This window comes from Mytilus californianus, unplaced genomic scaffold (assembly GCF_021869535.1).
Source record: "Mytilus californianus isolate M0D057914Y unplaced genomic scaffold, xbMytCali1.0.p SCAF_5, whole genome shotgun sequence".
NCBI classification, from domain to species: Eukaryota; Metazoa; Mollusca; class Bivalvia; order Mytilida; family Mytilidae; genus Mytilus; species Mytilus californianus.
Window position 1 is genome coordinate 98,696,673 of NW_026262701.1, and position 21,922 is coordinate 98,718,594.

The 21,922-nt window shown below is 31.9% G+C and overlaps 1 protein-coding gene across 1 annotated transcript in view; it reads right to left on the bottom strand.

Annotated features, from left to right (window-relative positions):
• The window catches only part of LOC127700353 (ubiquitin carboxyl-terminal hydrolase CYLD-like), a 46,623-nt gene extending 30,978 nt beyond the window's left edge, over positions 1-15,645 (bottom strand). Inside the window, exons 1-4 of the mRNA XM_052203784.1 lie at positions 15,100-15,645; positions 9,306-9,599; positions 7,707-7,845; positions 5,749-5,976 (exon numbers count right to left, since the gene is read on the bottom strand). Coding sequence (XP_052059744.1) covers positions 5,749-5,976; positions 7,707-7,845; positions 9,306-9,599; positions 15,100-15,561 — 1,123 coding nt within the window. The 5' untranslated portion in view covers positions 15,562-15,645. The remainder of the gene's footprint in view (positions 1-5,748; positions 5,977-7,706; positions 7,846-9,305; positions 9,600-15,099) is intronic.
• Between the last annotated feature and the right edge of the window lie 6,277 nt (positions 15,646-21,922).

The window sequence follows — 21,922 nt, forward strand, 5'->3', positions numbered from 1 at the left end:
TGCAAATATCATTGATTTTGAAGTATCTTATGAATTTTCAGAAATGTTCGATGAAATTACTTTGAAAGGGGACTTTAATTTTGCACATAAATAATTTGTTGTGTGAAGGTGTAAATTAAATTATGTTACACAATACTGTATAAATTACATTTACATTTTAAGCACTGTCTTAATTGATCTGTTTAAACTTTCATTGATATTTAATTGCTCAATATTCCAAGTCCCTAAGGCAAAGTTGACCTTGGATAAATTTGGCATATGCTTTTTAGGTCCCTTTTGATAATATAGCTCCTTACATTTCTACGTCTTTATACATCCCTGGCTTTCAAATCTTTAGGTTTAAGTGTTCCTGATGGAGGTAAATCGCATGAAATCATAAGGTGTTAGAATAGCGAATGGAAAAAGAGAAAGTGTCAAAGAGACACAACCCGACCAAAGAACAGAATCAGCCCAAGGCCACCAATGAGTCTTAAACGCAGCAAGAAAACCCGCACCCTGAGGCAGGCTTCAGCTGGCCACTAAACAAAAATGTATACTAGTTTAGCGAATGTCATTTTCATTTAGAGTAGACTTCAATCATGCCTCGTAAAACTTACTTACAGTACATAATTTGCTTTGTGAGATGGTAGTCGTAACTTCAGATCTCATTTCTCAAACTGTTGTAACATAAGTATTGTCCATAATTCTATGGTTTCTTAGTTTTACTTCCCACTTAGCAACATGTAAACTGAGAAGACAGGAAAACCCAAAATGGATGACTAGAACATTAGTATTCATAACACAAAAAGATTGTGTTACCTCTTGCTTCAATCAAATATGCTCCTTACACAATACAATCAATCCTTTGTTTATGAGATAGACAGATACTAAAATAATTCAATATAGATATTTCTCAAATTAACCTAGAAGAGGAGAGATAAAAGTACATTTTGCAAATAAAGCAAACATTATTACTTTTAATAGAAGGTTATATTAGGACAATAACTTGATTCAAAACATTTAGAAAATATTAAAAAATAATGGGGCTAGATGTTCTTTTTTTCTTTGTTTATGTATCCAATTACAAAATATACTTATTCTAATATTTACATATACAATGTATACTCCACATTTTTGAAGGTTGAAAAACATATTTATCATCTATAATTAGAGTATTGGAAATACTGTCCTGGTTTAATTATTTTTTTAAATACACAATATTTTATAATACAAATAAAAAAATCATCATATCAAAATTTAAAAATGTAAAAAATGTACTTCCTTAAGGTTCAAAACAATTTAAAGAAATACAACCGGCTTAGAAATAGTAAGCTTTTAAAGTTATGATACATGTAATATACATGTACTATAATTTTCATAAGTTGAAAATAGTCTTCATGCTATAGGTGACTCTATAGAATAAGGATGAATTTTATATATTTTTTTTACATGCATTTATACCAATGCTTTCTCAGTCTAGCAAATATCTTTTCAGTTGTTTTTTTTTGTTGTTTTTTTTTTGTGATCATATTTTAGTAAAGAAGAACTTTGACATGAACTGATGCAATATCAAATGTAAAATTCTTATCATTTCATTCATAAAATACTGTAAATTCAGAAATTAATGTGTGCTTTTCTTATTGTGATTTTTGAAGAATGAACGAAAATGTAAGATTAATATTTGCGATTTCAGGAAAATCTAAACACAGTTCTTATTATTGTGAACCTCACACAGTCGCATTATTTGCATTAATAAAAACTTCACAATAATTTATGAATTTACTGTATTTTTTATTTTATTTTTTGTTTTTGATTAAAGGAAGTTAGTTGAGTTATTTGATTAATTTATCTTCCTTGAGATTAAAAGAAAATAACACTTTTCAAAAATGCATTACCTTTGTGAATGAGTATTTGCAACATCATTTAAACAAAGGTGTTAAAATTTAGTACATGTACAATTTCCACAAATTTGGGAAATTCCACTTATATTGAATTTTAACGATAACAAAGGATTATGTGAATTATTTATTGCATAAATTATTATTAAGTTGAAAATATAGAACTTGAGTTTGGAAAATTTTATTTTTCAGAAAAAAAACAATTTTAGAGTTACACGTATAAATTTATACACACTGTTAGTGATTTACAAGAGGTTGATTAAATTACGGATAAAATGTCAATCATTTATGAATGAAACTAGGAAGTAAACAACAACAAAAATATTTAAACACTCCACTGAAGACTAAAATCTATATCAGGAGAGTAGGGGTTCTTCCTAAGTCAACTTTTCAACGATATATTAAGATGCAAATTTGAGCTGTTGACAATATATGTACAAAATAAAATAGAATTGCATAAACGAAAGAACCTTTAACAAGCAATCTCACATACCCCTTACTCCACATATTTAATATGGGATATTTTTACAAGTCCAACTCCCCCCAAAATGGTCCCCCATTTCATATTTTTCTCACAAAAGAGCTCACTAAAGGGTTTAATGAGTTGAAAATTATAATTATACATATTTGAAAAGGATCTGATCAGATATAAAGCCGCTATCCAAGCAACAAGAAATAATATTGGATATTTCTCCATCTTGCAAAAAAGGATCCTCAATTTATATTTTTTCTGATTAGTGAACTTATTCAAAGTTTTGTCGAGTAAAAGCCTTCATACAAATTCGAAGAGAACCTCTAAAGAAATGAAGGTACTATCCTGGCAACAAGAAATGATATGTGGTATTTTTATAATCCCCCTACTGAAAAAAATTATTCCCCATTTGAGATTTTATAATTATTGAACTCATCTAAATTAAGATTGGCATTAAAGAGGAGGGGTTCTAATTAAAACTCAACCTTTGTATCTAATTGTATGTTGACTATTACAGTTGTCAATCATCATGATCATACTGGTAACTGTTATTACTTACTCAGCCAGCGAATTGACAAAACTAGTGACATATATATACTTGAATAAACTGCTCAAAAGACATAACCCAATTTTTTCACAGTTAATTAGTTTAATTTACATATGTTTTAAGTGAATGCACATTATATTGGTTAACACTGCTACAGCCTGGTTGGTGAGATTGATGCCGTAGGGAAGAATTGGGACTATATACAGTCACTTTCTGAGAAAAAACGAGAAATAATGAAAGCTGAACATATATTTTATAGCCACTGCACCACGACAATGAGGTTTAAGAAAACTGATATATGCCTGATTAAAACACTTGCCAAGAGAAATCTATACAAAAATTTTTTTGGCTCTCCTAGTGTTGAAATATAAATTTCTGTAAAACCAAATTTATGCGCTGAACAAAACGGAATAATATACGTTTTGTATGCCATCAGCAACATTCTTGAGTTGAGTAATAGTGATTGAGAATTTTGGATTCAATGTTTATGGAGTAACAATTGTCCTAAACCTTAACAGTGATCTCAATGTACTTAATGCCTTTAATAACCTTCAATAGTTTTTTAAAGGTTTGTTAGCTCTCTTACGTAACTAACTGATGACATCATAGACACGTGTAGAACAAATTTTCTTCCAGTAACCACATAACAATGACTAACCCATTAAAGGTGGCATTTAAACAACAGTATCAGGGGATACGGAAATCTACTGTTATCATCCGTAACCTATGTCATTGTTAGGTATTCTTAATTGATAACAATGGAAGTGTAGGTGTAGCCAGATATTATATAATATTCTTCCTAGATGGAACTAAATAGTACTTGGTGTTATACAATTTCAATAGACATACTGCATATAGAAAAATCGACCATTAAATATTGAACTTTCTGAACTGTAAAGTCACCATTAAGTAACAAAATATGAATAAAGTCACCATTAAGTAACAAAATAGTTTAGTCTATTGATAGTGTCAAACCAATGGAAAAACGATCAGTATGGTACTGTAAAATAGAGATTTTTAATTGAAGTAAATAAATCATTAACACAGATATATGTCTCATTCCTGTAACCTAATCATTAACTTAAACAATTGTTGATGTCACTGACTTCAGAAATAAGCACACCTAATTCTTGCTTCCGCAATTGTCTTCGCAGGCGAGACAAAAAATTTAGTCACCAAGGTCTTGACACATTTGCATCTACTGCAGCCATATATCTGATTCATTCATTTTCAAAGGTATCTATTTTCATGGATTGAAGAAAAATTGAATTATCAGGGATATTTGATTTCATGGTTTTGCCAAAGTCAGCATACAAGCCTAAAGAAAATTTGTATTTTGTTAAACATTAAAATCACTGTTAATCTAATACCTACGAAATCAATGACAATTGGTATCCCACGAATAATAATGCATCCATGATATTAATGAAAAGATCATACTCACGTAATATGTATGTTTATGAATATATTGTAGTATCTATTTATAAGTGTAGAGGGAAAGATACATGTACCAACACTTTAATGTTGAACATGTAGTAACAATTTCATGTATATAAATCATGATCTAGGGCTCTACACAATGTTATTTTTAAAGTGAATATTGTGAAATACACAACCTGAAAGAATAATCTTGTTGCCAACAAGAAATTAAAACAATTTTAGATAAAAAAATCCTGTGTCCCAGCAGAGAATTTTATATTCAGTATTCATATGTCATACGTATCACTTTGAAAAGAAGTTCATTTTGAACAATAATATAGATAAGTAAAATTCTGTAGATTACTAGGGCTTCTAAAATGGATAAACTTTCAATCTTTTATTTGTTGAATGGGTTCAAGCTGAGTCTCTTTAACATGTTTATTCATTTGGGATACAGACTATTGGTTTCTACTAGGTTCTTTATCAAATGACTTACCCCTTAAGTACTCATTCTATGAGTGCATGCTAAATATTTTATCAGATGACTTGCTCATTTTGTAATCATATTATCTATTCATGCTCATGCTAGGTTCTATATCACACATGACTTACTCATTTGGTACTCATACTAATGAATTTATGCTAGGTTCTCTGTCACATGACCTACTCATTTGTTACTCATATAATGTGTTCATGCAAGAGTATCTATTACACAACTTATATAATTACTAACTTGTAATTCATACAATGGATTTATGCTAGATTTTCTGTCATATGACTTACTCATTTAGTACTCGTAAAATGGCTGTATGCTAGGTTATCTATCACATGACTTACTCATATAAAGGCTGTATGCTAGGTTATCTATCACATGACTTACTCGTATAATAGCTGTATGCTAGGTTATCTATCACATGACTTACTTATTTGTTACTTGTATAATGGGTTTATGCTAGGTTATCTATCACATGACTTACTTATTTGTTACTGGTATAATGGGTTCATGCTAGGCTATCTATCACATGACTTACTTATTTGGTAAACACCTAGGTGGTCTTGTGGTAGCATGTTTCCCTCGAGTGCGGGAGGTCATGGGATTTTAACCCTGACCATGTCAAACCAAAGACTTTAAAATTGGTATTTGCTGCCTCTCCACTGAGCAAGCACCAATAAGGAGTAAGAGCACAGACTTGTCGGCTCGGAGTCAGAATAATGTGTCTGTGGTAAGGTTAAATGTCTTCTTGCGAACCGTTACCTTGTGAACTAGCACGTTAGAAATCCGGGTAAATATTCATATTACATAAACATGTTCTCGTCCTTAATATGTATATTAATTTGCCACTGAATGTTAAGCAGCCATCCATCATCATCATCATCTTATTTGGTACTTGTATATAATGGGTTCATGCTAGGTTATCTATCACATGACTTACTTATTTGGTACTCATATAATGGGTTCATGCTAGGTTCCCTTGATTCTTCAGGATATAGCTTTTGTATTGGTTTGACTGGTGAGACAAACTGAGGTCGGTTCGTTGAGTGAACTTCTACTTCTACCTGTTGTGAATTGGGTATAACTCTCTCAATAGTCTCTGGCACTTTAATGTCTTCAGGAGGTAAGGCTACGACTTCTGGTTGTGGTGATCCATAAGTATAAGTGTCTGACCAAAAGTAAACAATAAATTATTAAAAACATATACAATATCATTAAATTAATAAGAAAAATCCATAAATTTTCATAAGAAAGCTTATGATTAACTACAATTGCCAATGTACCTGAATTGCTGACATATGGTAAAAATATGTCATATATGTCATATCGATATTAACATAAAAATCCAGACCAAAAACGTTATTTACAAAATTTTCTTTTTATTTTAGAGATCTTGTATTGTTGTTTAAAAGTTTTTATCCAACAAAATAGTTTTAAAAAAAAGAGACAAAAATGCTTTAATTTGTAAAAATAAGTTATTTAAGGGCATTAACTCCAAAAAGGAGTGGATTAGTTGTTTGAGCCATTTAAACATTCTTTTAAAGCTTGTATTGCTAATATTTTTTGCTGTTCACAGTTTCTGTGTATCCTTAGTAATTTTAAGGCAAAAACACTAAAATGTGTAAAAAAAATCACTGTAATAAGTTGATAACCAGTTTTGCCTTTTGGTCATTTCTCATTATTTAGATCTTGTATTGCTAATAATTTTTTTCTGTTTCTGGATACACATTTGTATTTATATTAAAGGTTTCAAATTAATAGGCAAAAATGTTAAAATCTTTCAAAAATTATCATTTAAGGGGAACAACTCTAATCAGGGGTTGAAAAATGGTTTCAGTAATATTGCATTGTTTTGAAGATCTTTTGTGCTGGTTATAGTTTCTATCTATCTATTATTGTTTTAAAGAAGATAGGCAAAAATGCTAAAGATGGTAGACAAAAATTTGTCATTTCGGGCAATAACTCTAATATAATAACCCTGAGGGCCTAATACAATAACCCTGATTATTTTGGAAGATCTTGACATTCTGAACATTTTTACCATATCTGATTTTCAGAAAATTACCCCTTTGTTCTATTTATAGCTATTGTGGCCATGTTGGTTTATGGACAATAAAATAATTCACAAAACTATAATGGTTTTCAAAATATTAGACAATTGCCCCATTGTTCTATTTATAGCTAGTGTGGCCAGGTTAGTTTATGGACAATAAAAAAATTCACAAACTATAATCTAGACACCCTAAGGATCAATCACTTGAAGATTGGTTTGAATTGGTTCTGTGGTTTCAAAGAAGATCTTTGAAAAGGTTTATACGACAGACAGAGGACACCAAGTGATGGAAAAGCTGAAATCATCATGGCCCTTATGGCCAAATGAGCTTATAACAGGATAGAAAATGCCAGAAATCCCTATATGCAATGGATTGTGTGTATTTCATTTCATTGTTTTGACAATTTTTTTTTTAACATGCCCTTTGGAAATAAGTATTTTGGTTGAATACCATTTTCAGTGGTTTCACCAAAATGGTAGAGATTAAATTTAAGTGTCAAATTTTGGATCAATTCATAATATTTCACTTTTGCAGTAATGGAATTCATTGTTCAATTTATTTAATTCAATATATAGAATAAATATTGTTTTGACATCTGAAATGAACCAAATCTATAAAGCATCAAAGACAAACACTATTATGATAATATTTAGAAAGATTTATCCATGATAAAGAGCTTATTAATTGGAATAATTCGACCTTAGAAGTGAGGGTAGATATCCATAGAATGATAATCAACAAGGTCTAATGATAATCAACAAGATCTAATGATAATTTACAAGGCCTAATGATAATTTATAAGGTCTAATGATAATTTAGAAGATCTAACATAAATAGTCCTTACCTGTAGTTGGAGCCTGCATGGCTAGATACTCTTCTGCTTTCATTAGTCCCATGATTGGTACCAGAGAAGCATGCTGTGGTTTAGCATGGAACAATCTGTGACTTTTATATTTCCCTGTACCTGACCCAACTGGGTTTACCTAGAAGTATTGACAAAAATTTTACCTAGAAGTATTTTGTTCTAAGTTCCAATCCAATGAGCTTGGTCCACTTGACCTGATTTTTAAGCTTGTTTCATTTTCTTCCAGTTAAATCACTATCTTATTTTAGAGGGTTGAGTACTCACAACAATATTTATATACTTCATGTACTTCATATGCATATATGCATGTCCCAAACTGAAACAAGGATCCTGGTAGTTTGGTGTATGCTGTCTTTGTTTTTTATTTCTTTTTTTGTTTGATGTGACTGTCTCAAACACAGTGTTCAATAACACTGTCATGACTGTAGGCTGTGTCCTTTGAAAGTTCCAATGACACCAAGATTAAAAAATTCGTAAGGGTTCCGCGGAACCCAGTGTCTCGCCTACTTTTTGCTGTTAATCACAGGCTCAACAAAAATGAGGAAAAAAATTAATAAAAATATTCCTCTCTATACTATCTTTTGATTGTAAGTAGCTTCTGTCCAAGTTTGGTAAAAATCCAGGATAGTTTATGAATCTAATAAATGTTTTAAAAACTTAAACTGCAGACTGTATGTAATGTTAACTGGAAGAAAAACTAAGTCCATTTATAAGTAAAATACGGAAAAAAATGGATTTTTTTTTACAAAATTTACTTGTTGATACTATCTTATGATCATAAACACTCAGCTTCTTTCCAAGTTTGGTAGAAATCCAGGATAGTTTAAGAAAGTTATTAAAATTTCAAAAACTTTAACCACAGAGTGAATGTAATGTTTCCTGGCAGAAAAACTAAGTCCATTTATAAGTAAAATACAGAAAAAATGGAATTTTTTTTTAACAAAATTTACTTTTTAATATTACCTTATGATCATAAACAAGCTTCTGTCCAAGTCTGGTAGAAATCCAGGATAGTTTAAGAAAGTTATTAAAATTTCAAAAACTTTAACCACAGAGTGAATGTAATGTTTCCTGGCAGAAAAACTAAGTCTATTTATAAGTAAAATACTGAAAAAATGGAATTTTTTTTTTACAAAATTTACTTTTGAATATTATCTTATGATCATAAACAAGCTTCTGTCCAAGTTTGGTAGAAATCCAGGATAGTTTAAGAAAGTTATTAAAATTTCAAAAACTTTAACCACAGAGTGAATATTTGTGGACGCCGCCGACGACAACAGGACGAAGACGACGACGACGCCGACGGAATGTAGCATCGCTATGTCTCGCTTTTTCGACAAAAGTCGAAGGCTCGACAAAAAAGAAGTGCTGATCTGTTTAATAGGAAAGTTACATATTGATGCCTCCCCTTTTCATTACAAATCATAAATAAAAACAAGTTCTGTCCTTCTTTAAAAATAGATGCCAAGTCAAGTCAAGCTAAGTCTTACTGACACTGATTTGGCCTGTAAGTGACCAGTCCAGTAAACATGAAAAACTGTTATTTAAAAAATGATAAAAAAAAAAAAAAATACTTACAAATTCCACTCCAACAGTAATATCATTTCTGCGCGAATCTGGTAATACCCCGACCCACTTAACCTCTCCATATTCAGGTCCATTGTCACTAAGCCAGACAATCTGGTTACCAATCCTTAAACCACATTCAGCTATTTCCTGTCTTAAACTTGCAGTAGCTGTATTAACAACATGTCTAGATGTTGGGTCAGCTCGAATCTTATGCAGAGGTACAAAAACCCCACAGTTTGGTTCACATGTGAAGAACCGTTTTTTACGGAATACTCCATCACAAGTACCTTTACCTCTATGTTCCTGTAATACACATATATAAAGTCATAGATATTTAAGGTTAACATTTTCTTAAACATACATGTATCAAACAAAGATAAACTGGATCTGACAGAAGCTTTCTTTTTGAGAGGTCTGTGGGTGACCTGTTACAAGGCAAACACTTTTGCCTCCAACCAAGCATACCCTCTTTTTCAAGCCACAACCTGTCTTATGGAAAAATATCTTTGATAATATAAACCTGAGGCAGAATCATGATTTATCCTTGTGTAATGAATATTAGTTGTGTTTTAGTATATAACAGTTCTTCACCATACCAATTAGTTATATTACTAGCAGCATATTAAGTCCAACATTGCAAAATGTCTTTTTGCTGCCTAGAAGAACATCATTGCAGCAATCACTAATGCACAGGTCAATTTACATATGTAATGGTGAAAGCTTTTTCTGCATAATGATACTGTAAAATACCAGCTTCAAGTCACAATATGGAGGTTCCTGATATCCCAGGGATTTTTAGCTAGGTGACAACAGTAAATGTTTCATCTTGGTTGGTGATGTTTTTAGGGATATTAACAGCAGGCTTGGTATATGTTTGTACATTATGTACAGCCCTCAAGATGAACAGATCATCATAATTTTTTTATTACATTAATAATTCAGTTAAGACCTGATATTGTATCTGCCATGCCGAAGATCAACCATTTTTTGGACATAACTGACTAATCATCGTCTGTGTTTGCTGACAAAATGATTGAAGTGTCATTTGTGAATGCAATTAACAGACCATTTCAAATTATCAAGACAAGCAAGCTTAGAAACTATCAGTGTTGAGTGAAAAATAAAATATGAAAATTTGAAACTGCGCATGTCTTACAGACATGTGGAATATATATGTGTTATTTTTTACCAAGCAGACCTTCTGCGCAAGCTTGCACAATATCTGAAAAGGGCCTATCATGCCGATGTAACCTACAGATTTGAAAGTATGCCAAAAAATGACGCCTACATACATTTCAAAACCTTCAAATTTTTAAAAATCAACCACGGAAGTTACAAACAGAAAATCATCCCAATTACATAAATAAAAAAGCAACATTTACCCCATGACATGATGTATCTAACCACTCCTCAAATAGTGGTCTAATTTTAAAAAAAACAACAGATGTGGTTTTCCGTAATAGGTGACTGTAAATGATAACTTTATGTTGTCAAAAAGTAAGAAAACTTCCTTAATTTCTATGTGTCAATAAATTCTGGTAAAACCAGAGTACCCAGGACATATTTCTCAAACGAAAAGTAAAATACTAACAATTCCATCAAGATAAAAATAGAAGTCAACATTCCTGACACAGAAATCAATTTACAAATTTTATGAATGAGAAAACTTCAAACAGTCATGCCCCTGTATGCAGGAAATATAGTTGGTAGTAACAATGATTGGTGATTTATTTTCCAATGCTTTTGAGGTCACTGAGTTAGTCTGATATCCAGAAAATCAATGAAAATAATATCAGAAAGGATCACATTTAAATTCGATAATCAATTTATTTTCTTTAATACTTATATATATATAATTATTATTTGATCATCATAATTATAAACACAAATATCAATATTACATTTTTGTACAAACCAAACTGTAAAAATATCTTCCAATTTAAAACCATATTCAAATCAAATCACCAGAATATGAAATGTGGCAAGCCTATGTTTACATTCATCTAAATATTAAAATTCTAAATTTTTTTGTAAGGGAACATCAGTGATTTGTAGAAATCGGACAAAAAGACTGCAATCCTGAAATCATCTTCTAGTCACTTTTTTTTATGTTCAACAAATTCTATGACCCCACTATTAAAACTGAAATGTATCTAACAGCAGCATATCAATCTTAAACAATAATATCTGTACTAGTTTTGGAGGAATGAAGATTTAAAGATAATTGTAAGAACATTTTTCACCAATTGCAGGTGCATTCTGAGTTAGTCTGATATCCAGAAAATCAATGAAAATAATATCAGAAAGGATCACATTTAAATTTGATAATCAATTTATTTGAATTCTGTATACGTAAATCCATTTAAAATAAATTTTATTCAATCATAATTAAGCAAATACAACAGTTTCAATTTTTAGATATATTCATATTGAAATTGTTCATTTTTTCAAAATCTTTTAAAAGTAAATGGAGAATATGTGTCCATGGGACACAGATGATGCCCCAGCTTGCATATTACATTATAAAGCGACATAACTCAAAAACATAAAAGTGACGCAACCCAAATTTAAACTTGATCTGTGTTTTGTGGTAATAAGCATTTTGTATAAGTTTCATAACATTTGGTTGAGGCAAACTAAAGTTAGAGAACAGAAACAAATTTTGGGACGTAAGGACATACTGAATCAGTATAAAATGCAAAATTAATGACTGCACATACTCTCAATTACAATATGCAAACAATGAATATAAAAACAAAAGAAATGCTTGCTTTAACTTGAAATTTCATGTCTTTAGTATAAACATGCAATTATGAAAATTGAATGCTTATTACCATGATTACAAACCTTTCTAAAATTGTCCGTTAATAAATTTTGAAATTATAAGAAACTAAGGTTTCAACTCCCTCATGTAAAGTTGACCTTAGATAAATTTGGCTATTTTTTTAGGTCCTTTTTGGTCATATATATATATAGCTCTTCAACTGTTTAGTTTATAAAACATTCTTGGTTTTTAAATATTCAGCTTTGAGCATTCCTGATGAAGGTAAATCCAGAAAAGCGCTTCGGACGGACGCATGAAATTTATAACGAGTTGTTTTTATTTTTTTATTTTTATACAATGTCATGAATGTAGTAGTTTTATAGGGTTGTAAAAGAGTTGAACATGCACACATTTTTAGTATGAGTCATTCTTATATGCTGTATACAAAATTTGCTGCAGTTAATGCTTTTATACTCCAATAAAATTAATAAAAAGAGCTTTCAAGTCTTAAATAATTCCTAAGTTATTCATATTGTGCATTTTATTAAATATCAATTGGTTTATTTTATATCTATCCTATCTTCAATACTTGTAACAAATTTTTTTTCAGATGACAGGAAAGCCATTTGTTGCCGCCACAATTTCAGACACCAAAATGCAGGTATCATTGCATAAAAATATTGTGTTCATTTTGAACATATATCATATAATTTTTCTTCCGACATGTCCATGTGCATTTTATTTCTTCAACAATTTTTTCAGCTAAGAGACAGGAAACAAGATTGTATATTTTTTGGGCCTTTTGCCACAGATATGGTTCATTTGTCTAAGCCTCAATTGCTTGATTTTTGGTGTTTAACACACTTTCAACATTCTTCGCTCTATCATGGCTGCCAGTTTTTATTGGTGGAGGAAGCCAGAGAACCTCTAAATAATCTCTTACAATGTACCTTCACAGGAAAACTGGCAATCCCAGTCTATTGGAGTCAAATGTACCTGCCAAGAGCAGGGTTCCAACTCATAACCTACATGGCAATCCCAGTCTATTAAGATTGGAGTCAAATGCACCTGCCAAGAGGAGGGTTCCAACTCATAACCTACATGTGTAAGTGTTGGGAGGCTAGTGACCATGATTGCTGTAGTTGAATTATTTAGACCACTTGACCACCAAGGCTCCTAAGTAGTTAAGTAAACTAAACTTTTTAGACCACTCACCCACAAAGGCCCTACATAGTTATGTAAACTGAACAGTCTACTTATAACTTATGGTTTGTCATTCTTCAGATCAATAAATACTATTTAAAGAATGTTAAAATCTGTTTTTAACATGTTAAACAGTACCTTTATCTTATACATGCATGTCTAAATGTAAGTAAAGATATCCTAAAATAAGAGGTTATTGGCAGAGTTCAACCAATGTGGAAGGGTAGATGGATTGACAAAATCATGATGCCCTAAAGCTTCATGTTAAGTGTACATGTGTGAAAATAATTGAAATATTCATTGAATGGGTTTTTTTTTTCTATCAGAACTTTTAGAAATTTCCAAAAAAGATATCAGTTTCCAAAAGATAAATCCATAAGTTCTGACTGAAAGAAAAGAATGCATGTATTTTAAGGACACACATAAAGCATATAATTTGGTACCTGTTACATTTTTATGTACTTGAATTTGGCCAACAATCATTGACAATTTGCAGTGGTTTGTAGATATTTTCATGAAGTTTGAAATAACTTCAATTGTTTAACAAAGTTATACATAGTACATCTATATTACAAGTAACATGTATCTTTTTTTCAAGAATTTGAATTTCATGACCTTCATTATGCATGACTTTCCTTTACTTTTATTTACACTTGTAAAAATGTATGTTGATACCCTAGCCTGGTTCCATTGTTTTTATTTGTGGAAATTTCCATCCAGGACAATTTATATGATGAATTTTAATTTTAAAGTAGAAAACTGACTGCATGTACTCTGTAAGTAGTTGTTTTGTTATAAATTTTTTTTCATGTAAGTAAAGACGGTTTACATGGTTTACAGAATTAGAAAATGGAGAATGAAATATTCAGGTTCATGTCTTAAATTTCAAGTATTCACCATCCAAAATTTTTAAAATAATATCTACAGTTAAATTTATAACTTAAATAGTCTAATACAATATACTCTTGCATCTTCACCTTATTATATACATTTGCATTAATAATTACATTTTTGTAGATACATGTACATTGTATCATAACAAAATTGTCTGGCGTACCTTTCATTGTCCTACATGTAAAAATCCTTAATTTCAAACAGAAAAAATAACATATGTGTTTGCTCTGTACACATATCAAGTTTAATAAATTGTGAATTCAATTGACAAAACATTTTGCAAAAGGTGACTGCTTTTATGCTTTACGTACATGATTTTAATAGACCTTATCGCTATTTGGGAATCTGCGCTACTAATGTATTGAGAACCAGCGCCACTTGAACTATTTACGTCATATAACAATCACTTTTCCTTTGTCGAGTCAGACATTTTCCATTATGAAGTCAAAATTTTACTGGAACCTTTGTGATGTCCAGTAATGGCGGACAAATAGCGATAAGGAATATAGGTAAATGTACCCGTAATGACATTTTGAATAAGTCCTGCTGACACCTCATATTGCATGTATTACTAAAATAAACTGTATTGTTATAAATGTGATTTCAAAAAAATCAATGTATGTTTGTCTTACCTGTTATTTCCTGACCTCTGACATAATTTAATTCAAACTTTCCATCTTTTATTTTACTTTCTGTTTCTATCTATAATTTTTGTTTTGTTTAAATAACCAAAAATCATTTTGTAAATCTTTCATAATCAAGGAAAGAGTTATGTTACTCACTTCATATGGTTGGAAAACATGTTTGACAGAGAGACATGTGCAGAAAATTAAAAATATTTGTATTTTATATCCCGAAATCCGGATATTATTGTCCGATGCTATTCTGCTTTTAGTATTTTATGATAAACCTCTGAAATATTTTTAGGATAGGGCTCCTTACCGGTGCTAATTCTACTCCAAATTGGATTCCTTTTTGTCCTGGTAGCTCTCCTCTATACCTGAGAAGGCCCTGTAACTCAGGGTGACCTTTTAAATAAACAATAACTCCATCTCCAACCTTTAAATTGAGGCCCTCTTGAAGCCAATTACTGTTCATGTAAACTGCAATCCTTTCACTACATACTGGGATCGGCTGTAATAATTGTAGTTCCAATCGATCAATTTGTTTTATTTCATCGAATACTGGTTTACATTCTACTTCAATATTTTCCGGTTCTAATGTTTCTAAGGTCCAAATTGCAATCCCATTTTCGTCCCTCTCACTATCGCTTACTCTAAGCAGAAGTGTGCCTGCTAGGACTTCCACACGAGAATATGATTTTCTAAGAATTCCTGACTCTTTCTTTTTTCCTATCTTTGTAGTAAGGAGTATATAGTATTCATCTTGAGGATAATCAGACATATCCAGTCCTATTTCATCGACATTTGTTTATATTCGTGGCACCAAACGGGGAATCATTATCGTCCTTTGGGGAAACTCCAAAACGCTAAAAATAGCTTGATACGTCATAATACCACAACAGCAAAAAGAAAACGAACGACATATGATACTGAATCCTTCGTCTATTAAGGTTAAGGTAAAAAGAAAATAACTGTCAAACAAACAATGCATATACACGTATTTATATTTCACTTCATTATAAAATATTTTTACAAAAGCTGTTACAGTACACTGATTTGGAAAAAACATGGTCGAGTAAATCAAGTATGTAACATTCAATGTATGTACACGCTTGATATGAACCGAGACAAATAATTCATGTATATGCCTCTGGTTTATATCCACCCGTAACCATAAATCGGCTACATAAGGCATTTTCTTAATTATTTGCTAAGAAAAAAGATTGAGAAAATTCAAGAGAGAGAAATATTAACAACAATACAAGAAAAATACAAACTCAGTAATGTAGATGAATTGTGGGAAAATTTTAAGATAGACCTCATAAAATCTATAGAAAAAAATGTACCACACAAAATGATCACATACAAACATAGATTACCTTGGGTAACAGACAAACTACGTAAGCTTATAAACAAGAAAAACAAAGCTTATCGAAAAAGGAAGAAAGATCCAGAAAAATACAAAAAGTTGAAACAAACAGTACAAAAAGAACTACGTACAGAATATTGGAAATATATTGAAAAAATGATCTGTGATATACCAATAAACGAACCTGGTCAATATGAAACATCAAAATCAAAACCAAAAAGTTTGTTCAGCTACATCAAAAGCACACGATCTGATAACAGTGGTGTTGCACCTCTGAAAAAAGATGGTAAACTCATTACAGACACTGATGAAAAAGCGAACATTTTAAATCAACAGTTCCAATCAGTATTTACAAACGAAACAGATGATAACATCCCAGACAAAGGCAGAAGCCCCCACCCACAAATGCCAAAGATAACAATCAACGAATCAGGTATTACAAAATTACTGTCGAACCTTAATCCACATAAAGCTTGCGGCCCTGACAATATCAATGGCCGTGTCCTTAAAGAACTAAAGGAACAAATCTCACCAATCCTTACCTTAATATTTAAAAAGTCGCTTGAAACTGGAGAAACACCTAAGGACTGGAAACATGCTAATGTAGCCCCAGCCTTCAAAAAAGGGGAAAAATACAAACCCGTAAATTACAGGCCAATATCTTTAACCTGCATATGTTGTAAGCTCATGGAGCATATCATTACAAGTAGTATCATGTCTCATCTAGAAAAACATCATATATTATACGATCTTCAGCATGGCTTCAGAAAATCAAGGTCGTGTGAAACACAGTTAATAGATTTTATTCAAGAACTAGCACAAACAAATAATAGCAACACACAAACTGACTTAATCATAATGGACTTCGCTAAAGCGTTCGACAAAGTCTCACATCGTCGCCTCCTATACAAGCTCAACTACTATGGTATTGAAAATAACACACTAAATTGGATTCAGGCATTTCTACACGACAGAACACAAACAGTCGTCATCAATGGCATTTCTTCCACCTCAGTACCCGTAACATCTGGTGTACCACAAGGAACAGTATTGGGCCCAATACTGTTCCTCATCTATATAAATGACCTACCTGAATATTTACAACATAGCAAGCTAAGACTCTTTGCAGATGACAGCATAATTTACAGGGAAATAAAAACACAGGATGATTGTCATAAACTGCAACTAGATCTAGACTCAGCATCACGATGGGAGTCAGATTGGCTCATGGCATTTCACCCTGATAAATGTACCAACCTTACCATCTCACAAAAGAAAAATAACTACCGGCATAATTACATCCTCCACAATCACATTCTCGAATCAGTAACATCTGCAAAATACCTCGGCATCACCTTACAATCCAATCTTAAGTGGAACAAGCACATAGACAGTATAGTATCAAATGGGAACAGATCACTTGGTTTTTTAAAAAGAAATTTAAAAGTTACTAACACAGAAATAAAATCAAGAGCATACCAGGCACTAGTAAGACCCAAACTAGAATATAGTTGTAGTGTCTGGGACCCCCATATGAAAGATCAACAGACAAAATTAGAAAATGTGCAGAGACGAGCTGCTCGTTATGTACACAACAACTACGATTACACGAGCAGTGTCACAAACATGCTAAATCAGTTGAAATGGCCACCACTAGCTGAGAGACGCCTAAAAACCAGACTTATTTTATTTTACAAAGTAATACACTGTCTTGTAGCCATTCCATCGCATATTCTTGAACAAACAGACAGCAGAACAAGACAAAACCATACTCAGACATACAGACACATACAAACTTCCAAGGACACATACAAATGGTCGTACTTCCCGCGAACAATTATTCAGTGGAACTTACTACCACAAACTGTTATTGAAACCGCCACTGTTGACAGTATTAGAGATCAGCTAACACCAGCTGTTCTCTCTAGCTTCAGATAAACAAATCCAAACCAAAACATGTACATAAATTGCATATTTTTTAATCACAATCTGTATATACAAACACTTAAATTGTTAGTAAATATTTTTATTAATTCATATAAAAAAAAAAAAATTTTTTTTTGTCAATCACGCATGCGCAACAACATGTATTCTTCAGTATTGAAGCCTTGTTGACCTAAAAGAAGAAGAAGAAGAAGAGAGTTGTACTGATTAAGCCATGATTTATTTATAGAGACTATTCAGCAAAGTTATGAAGATCTACTCTGCAAATAAAAATTACCAGCTTTAAAAATTACCAGCTTTAAAAATTTGAAGAATAAGAGCATTTCCGGCTATTGAAGTTTTCAAAATTATTAATAAAGAATGTCCTGTTTATCTTCATGAATTATATTGCCACTCTTATACTCTTTTAGATACCACTATACAGCAGTCCTAGTAGCTACACACGTGAGAACAACTGCACATGGCCTACAATCTTTTAAGGTATGGGGGTACCAAACTTTGGAATGAGCTGCCAGATGACCCGCATGAGCAATCATCTTTAAATCAATTCAGGAACTTGATAAATTCTTGGTCTGGCATCTCATGCCAATGTTTCGCCTACAAAACCTGTTAATTTCTGCTCATTGTTTTTAGTTAAATGCTTTGTTTTTAGCATGGCAATTTTTTTTCCTTTCAGCATTGCAAATTTTTGTTGTTGACTTGTAGTGCTTCTGCTATTATGTGCTTACTTTAGTTACTTAACTTATCTCTACAAGCTTTTTTATGCTGCAAATTCTTTTACTTTTGCTTTTGTGTTTTACCCCATAAGTGCATGTTTCAGTGTGTGTTTTACGCTGCTCGATAGAACTTTTGTGTTGTATGTATGCAAAATATGAAGCACTACAAGTCAACAACAAAAATTTGCAATGCTGATGCTTTCTATGTTTAATTGTATGTGTGCTTGACTTGATATGTAATATATAAGTGATATGAAATAATTGGCAGTCAGAAGTTAGAAAAAGTATTTGTAACAAAAACCGCCATTATCACACGAAAAGTTACAGATATTTACACTTGTCTGCTAAAATAACTTTTCTAATTATCGCCGAACAAATTGAATGATACACATTATATTTCTCCACTCTGAAATCAGCAGAAATGATGTCACCAACAGCACATACCTCGGAGTGATGGCCTGAAAGCAAAATGGTTGCCGATTTCTGGTAATGAGCGATTTTGAGAGACTGGAAGATACTTATGCAGCATCTTCATCGTGTACAATTCCTCCGAGCCTTATGAAAATAAGGAGACGTGGTGTGCCAATGGGATATATATCCACCAAAAGTCCAAAGGACCAGGATGTAAGCAAATCTTCAAGGAAGGGGTCAAGCACCTAAAATAAAAATAGGCATTCAAGACGTCATAATTATTTCATTATTTGCAAAGATTAATTGGCTTTGACCTCTATAAAATAAATTGGGTTAAATGACCCCATGCCCTACAATGTTCAACTGACAACCTATAAGAATAAGTCTATTCAAAGGACCAACAAGTTTACACGGATCGCACCCAAGTCCACGGATTCCATAAACAATAACACTGCAAAAAGCAGGACATGCCATCCTGTTTGCAACAGCGCATAAACAGGACCAGCCAAACCTCCAAAAACAAACCTTTGCATCAATGAAAGAACCATGTAAAGGTTTCAAGCAACCCGTTGTAGAGAGATCCATGACCCAACAACCTATCAACCACACATATACTACGTTCACTTCAATCCAAAACAACACCAAAGACAATTAAGGAAACAGGGAATGATCAGGGAAACAGGCATACCGCATGAAGGTGCCATAATACCATTGTCGTCCGAAAAAGGAAAACCAAAAATATGGAATGAAAAATTGTCTCCCTTGCCGCAAGCTTTAACAATAGAGATAACTGAGACGATTAGACTGATTTGGATGTTCAGTTTGTGTTAGGTCCAGTTGCTTATGATAAACCAAACATTTAAATATATTTGGCTTACCAAACATTTGATTTTATATGAGACAAGATCAGATAAAAGAAGACGACAAAAGAAGAAAACACTTTTATTTTGATTCTGAAAATACATAAAAACAAGCTATATATATTTACACATATATTACTAACATAAATTACTTTTCCAATGTCAAAAAAATGTCATTTCAAAGGACAAAAGTTAAAATAACTCTGTATTTAAATGTGAAAAATAGTAAATTTGCTTAGTCTATTTAGATATGCATGGACCTATATTCAGATGTCGTGATGCCTTCCTGCAGATCGCACTTAAGTGTGTACCGAAAATAAAACATGCTACACCGTATGCTGGATTTCTCATTGTCAGCATATGTGTGCACCTCTCCTGACCGACCTTTTGTTAATTTCATATGAGTCGGAGTTCCTCCAAACACTTGTAAATACAAGAAGATTATAAAGAATCATTTATCATTTAATTTCACATACAGGTATATTGCTGAAATTCTTTCCATCAACAATCCAAACTTAGATTGGCTCCATTTAATATGTTCTCCTGAACTAGAGATTAAAGAAACCACAGATACAGCTTCCCTGCTTAATTTCTAGACATATACCTTTTTTGACTGCAGCAGTCATCTCATTACCAGAGTTTATGACAAACGAGACGATTTCAATTTTGAAATTGTAAATTTACCTCACCTAAGCAGCAATATACCAATTTCACCCGCGTATGGACTATTCATTTCTCACTTCATACGATATTCAAGAGCTTGCAGCTGCTACTCAGACTTTGTAAAACGCCATCGGGCCTCTGCAAAAAATTACGGAGCCAGGGTTTTGTCAAAGAACGTCTCGTTCTTTTCCTCAAAAAGTTCATCGGAAAGTACCAAAATAAAAATTTAATATTTATATAAATATCTACTTCACAAATAATACAAGTTGGTCTCGAGTTATAGATTCAAGGTGCTGAAGTTGTGTATCATTTTTTTACTTTACAGTTTTCTCTTTATTTGTCTCGTGCTATTATGTTCCTTTTGGTCGTTTGGGTCTCGGCGTGACTCGGTATTTATGTATCCAATTCATTCAATTCAATTCAAAGCTAGATTTAGAGTTGGTACATACATGTATATATAACATTACTAGCATAAGCTCATTAGAGCTTTTAAAACCGATATAGATACTACACATACATACACATTACACACATAAGACAATATATGCACGATATATAGATCAAACATATACATTTCAAAGCCAAAACATATGTCCATAGATAAATGTCATGCACAAGTCATTTCAAGCATTTAAAAGAGATCAAAGTAAAACACGTTTATTGTATGTGTTAAGCTAAAACACTAAAACAATATATTCATGCACTAAACTAATTAAAGCACTAAAACAAAATATCCATGCACTAAGCTGAAGCACTAAAACAATATATGCATGCACTAAGCTAAAGCACCAAGATATTATGCACAAATCTAAAGCAGTAAAAAAGTAATTTGCATGCATTAAGCCCAAGCAGTAAAAAACTAATTTCCATGCATTAAGCTCAAGCAGTAAAAAACTAATTTTGTATGCATTAAGCTCAAGCAGTAAAAAACTAATTTGCTTGCATTAAGCTCAAGCAGTAAAAAAACTGATCTACAAGTATTAAGCACAAGCAGTAAAAAACTACTTTGCATGCATTAAGCTCAAACAGTAAAAAACTATTTTGCATGTATTAAGCTCAAGCAGTAAAAAACTAATTTGCTTGCATTAAGCTCAAGCACTAAAATAATTAAAGCACATTATTTGATTGCATATCACAATAAAACAGTCAAATATTGATTCATGCATTTGGAAAATAAAT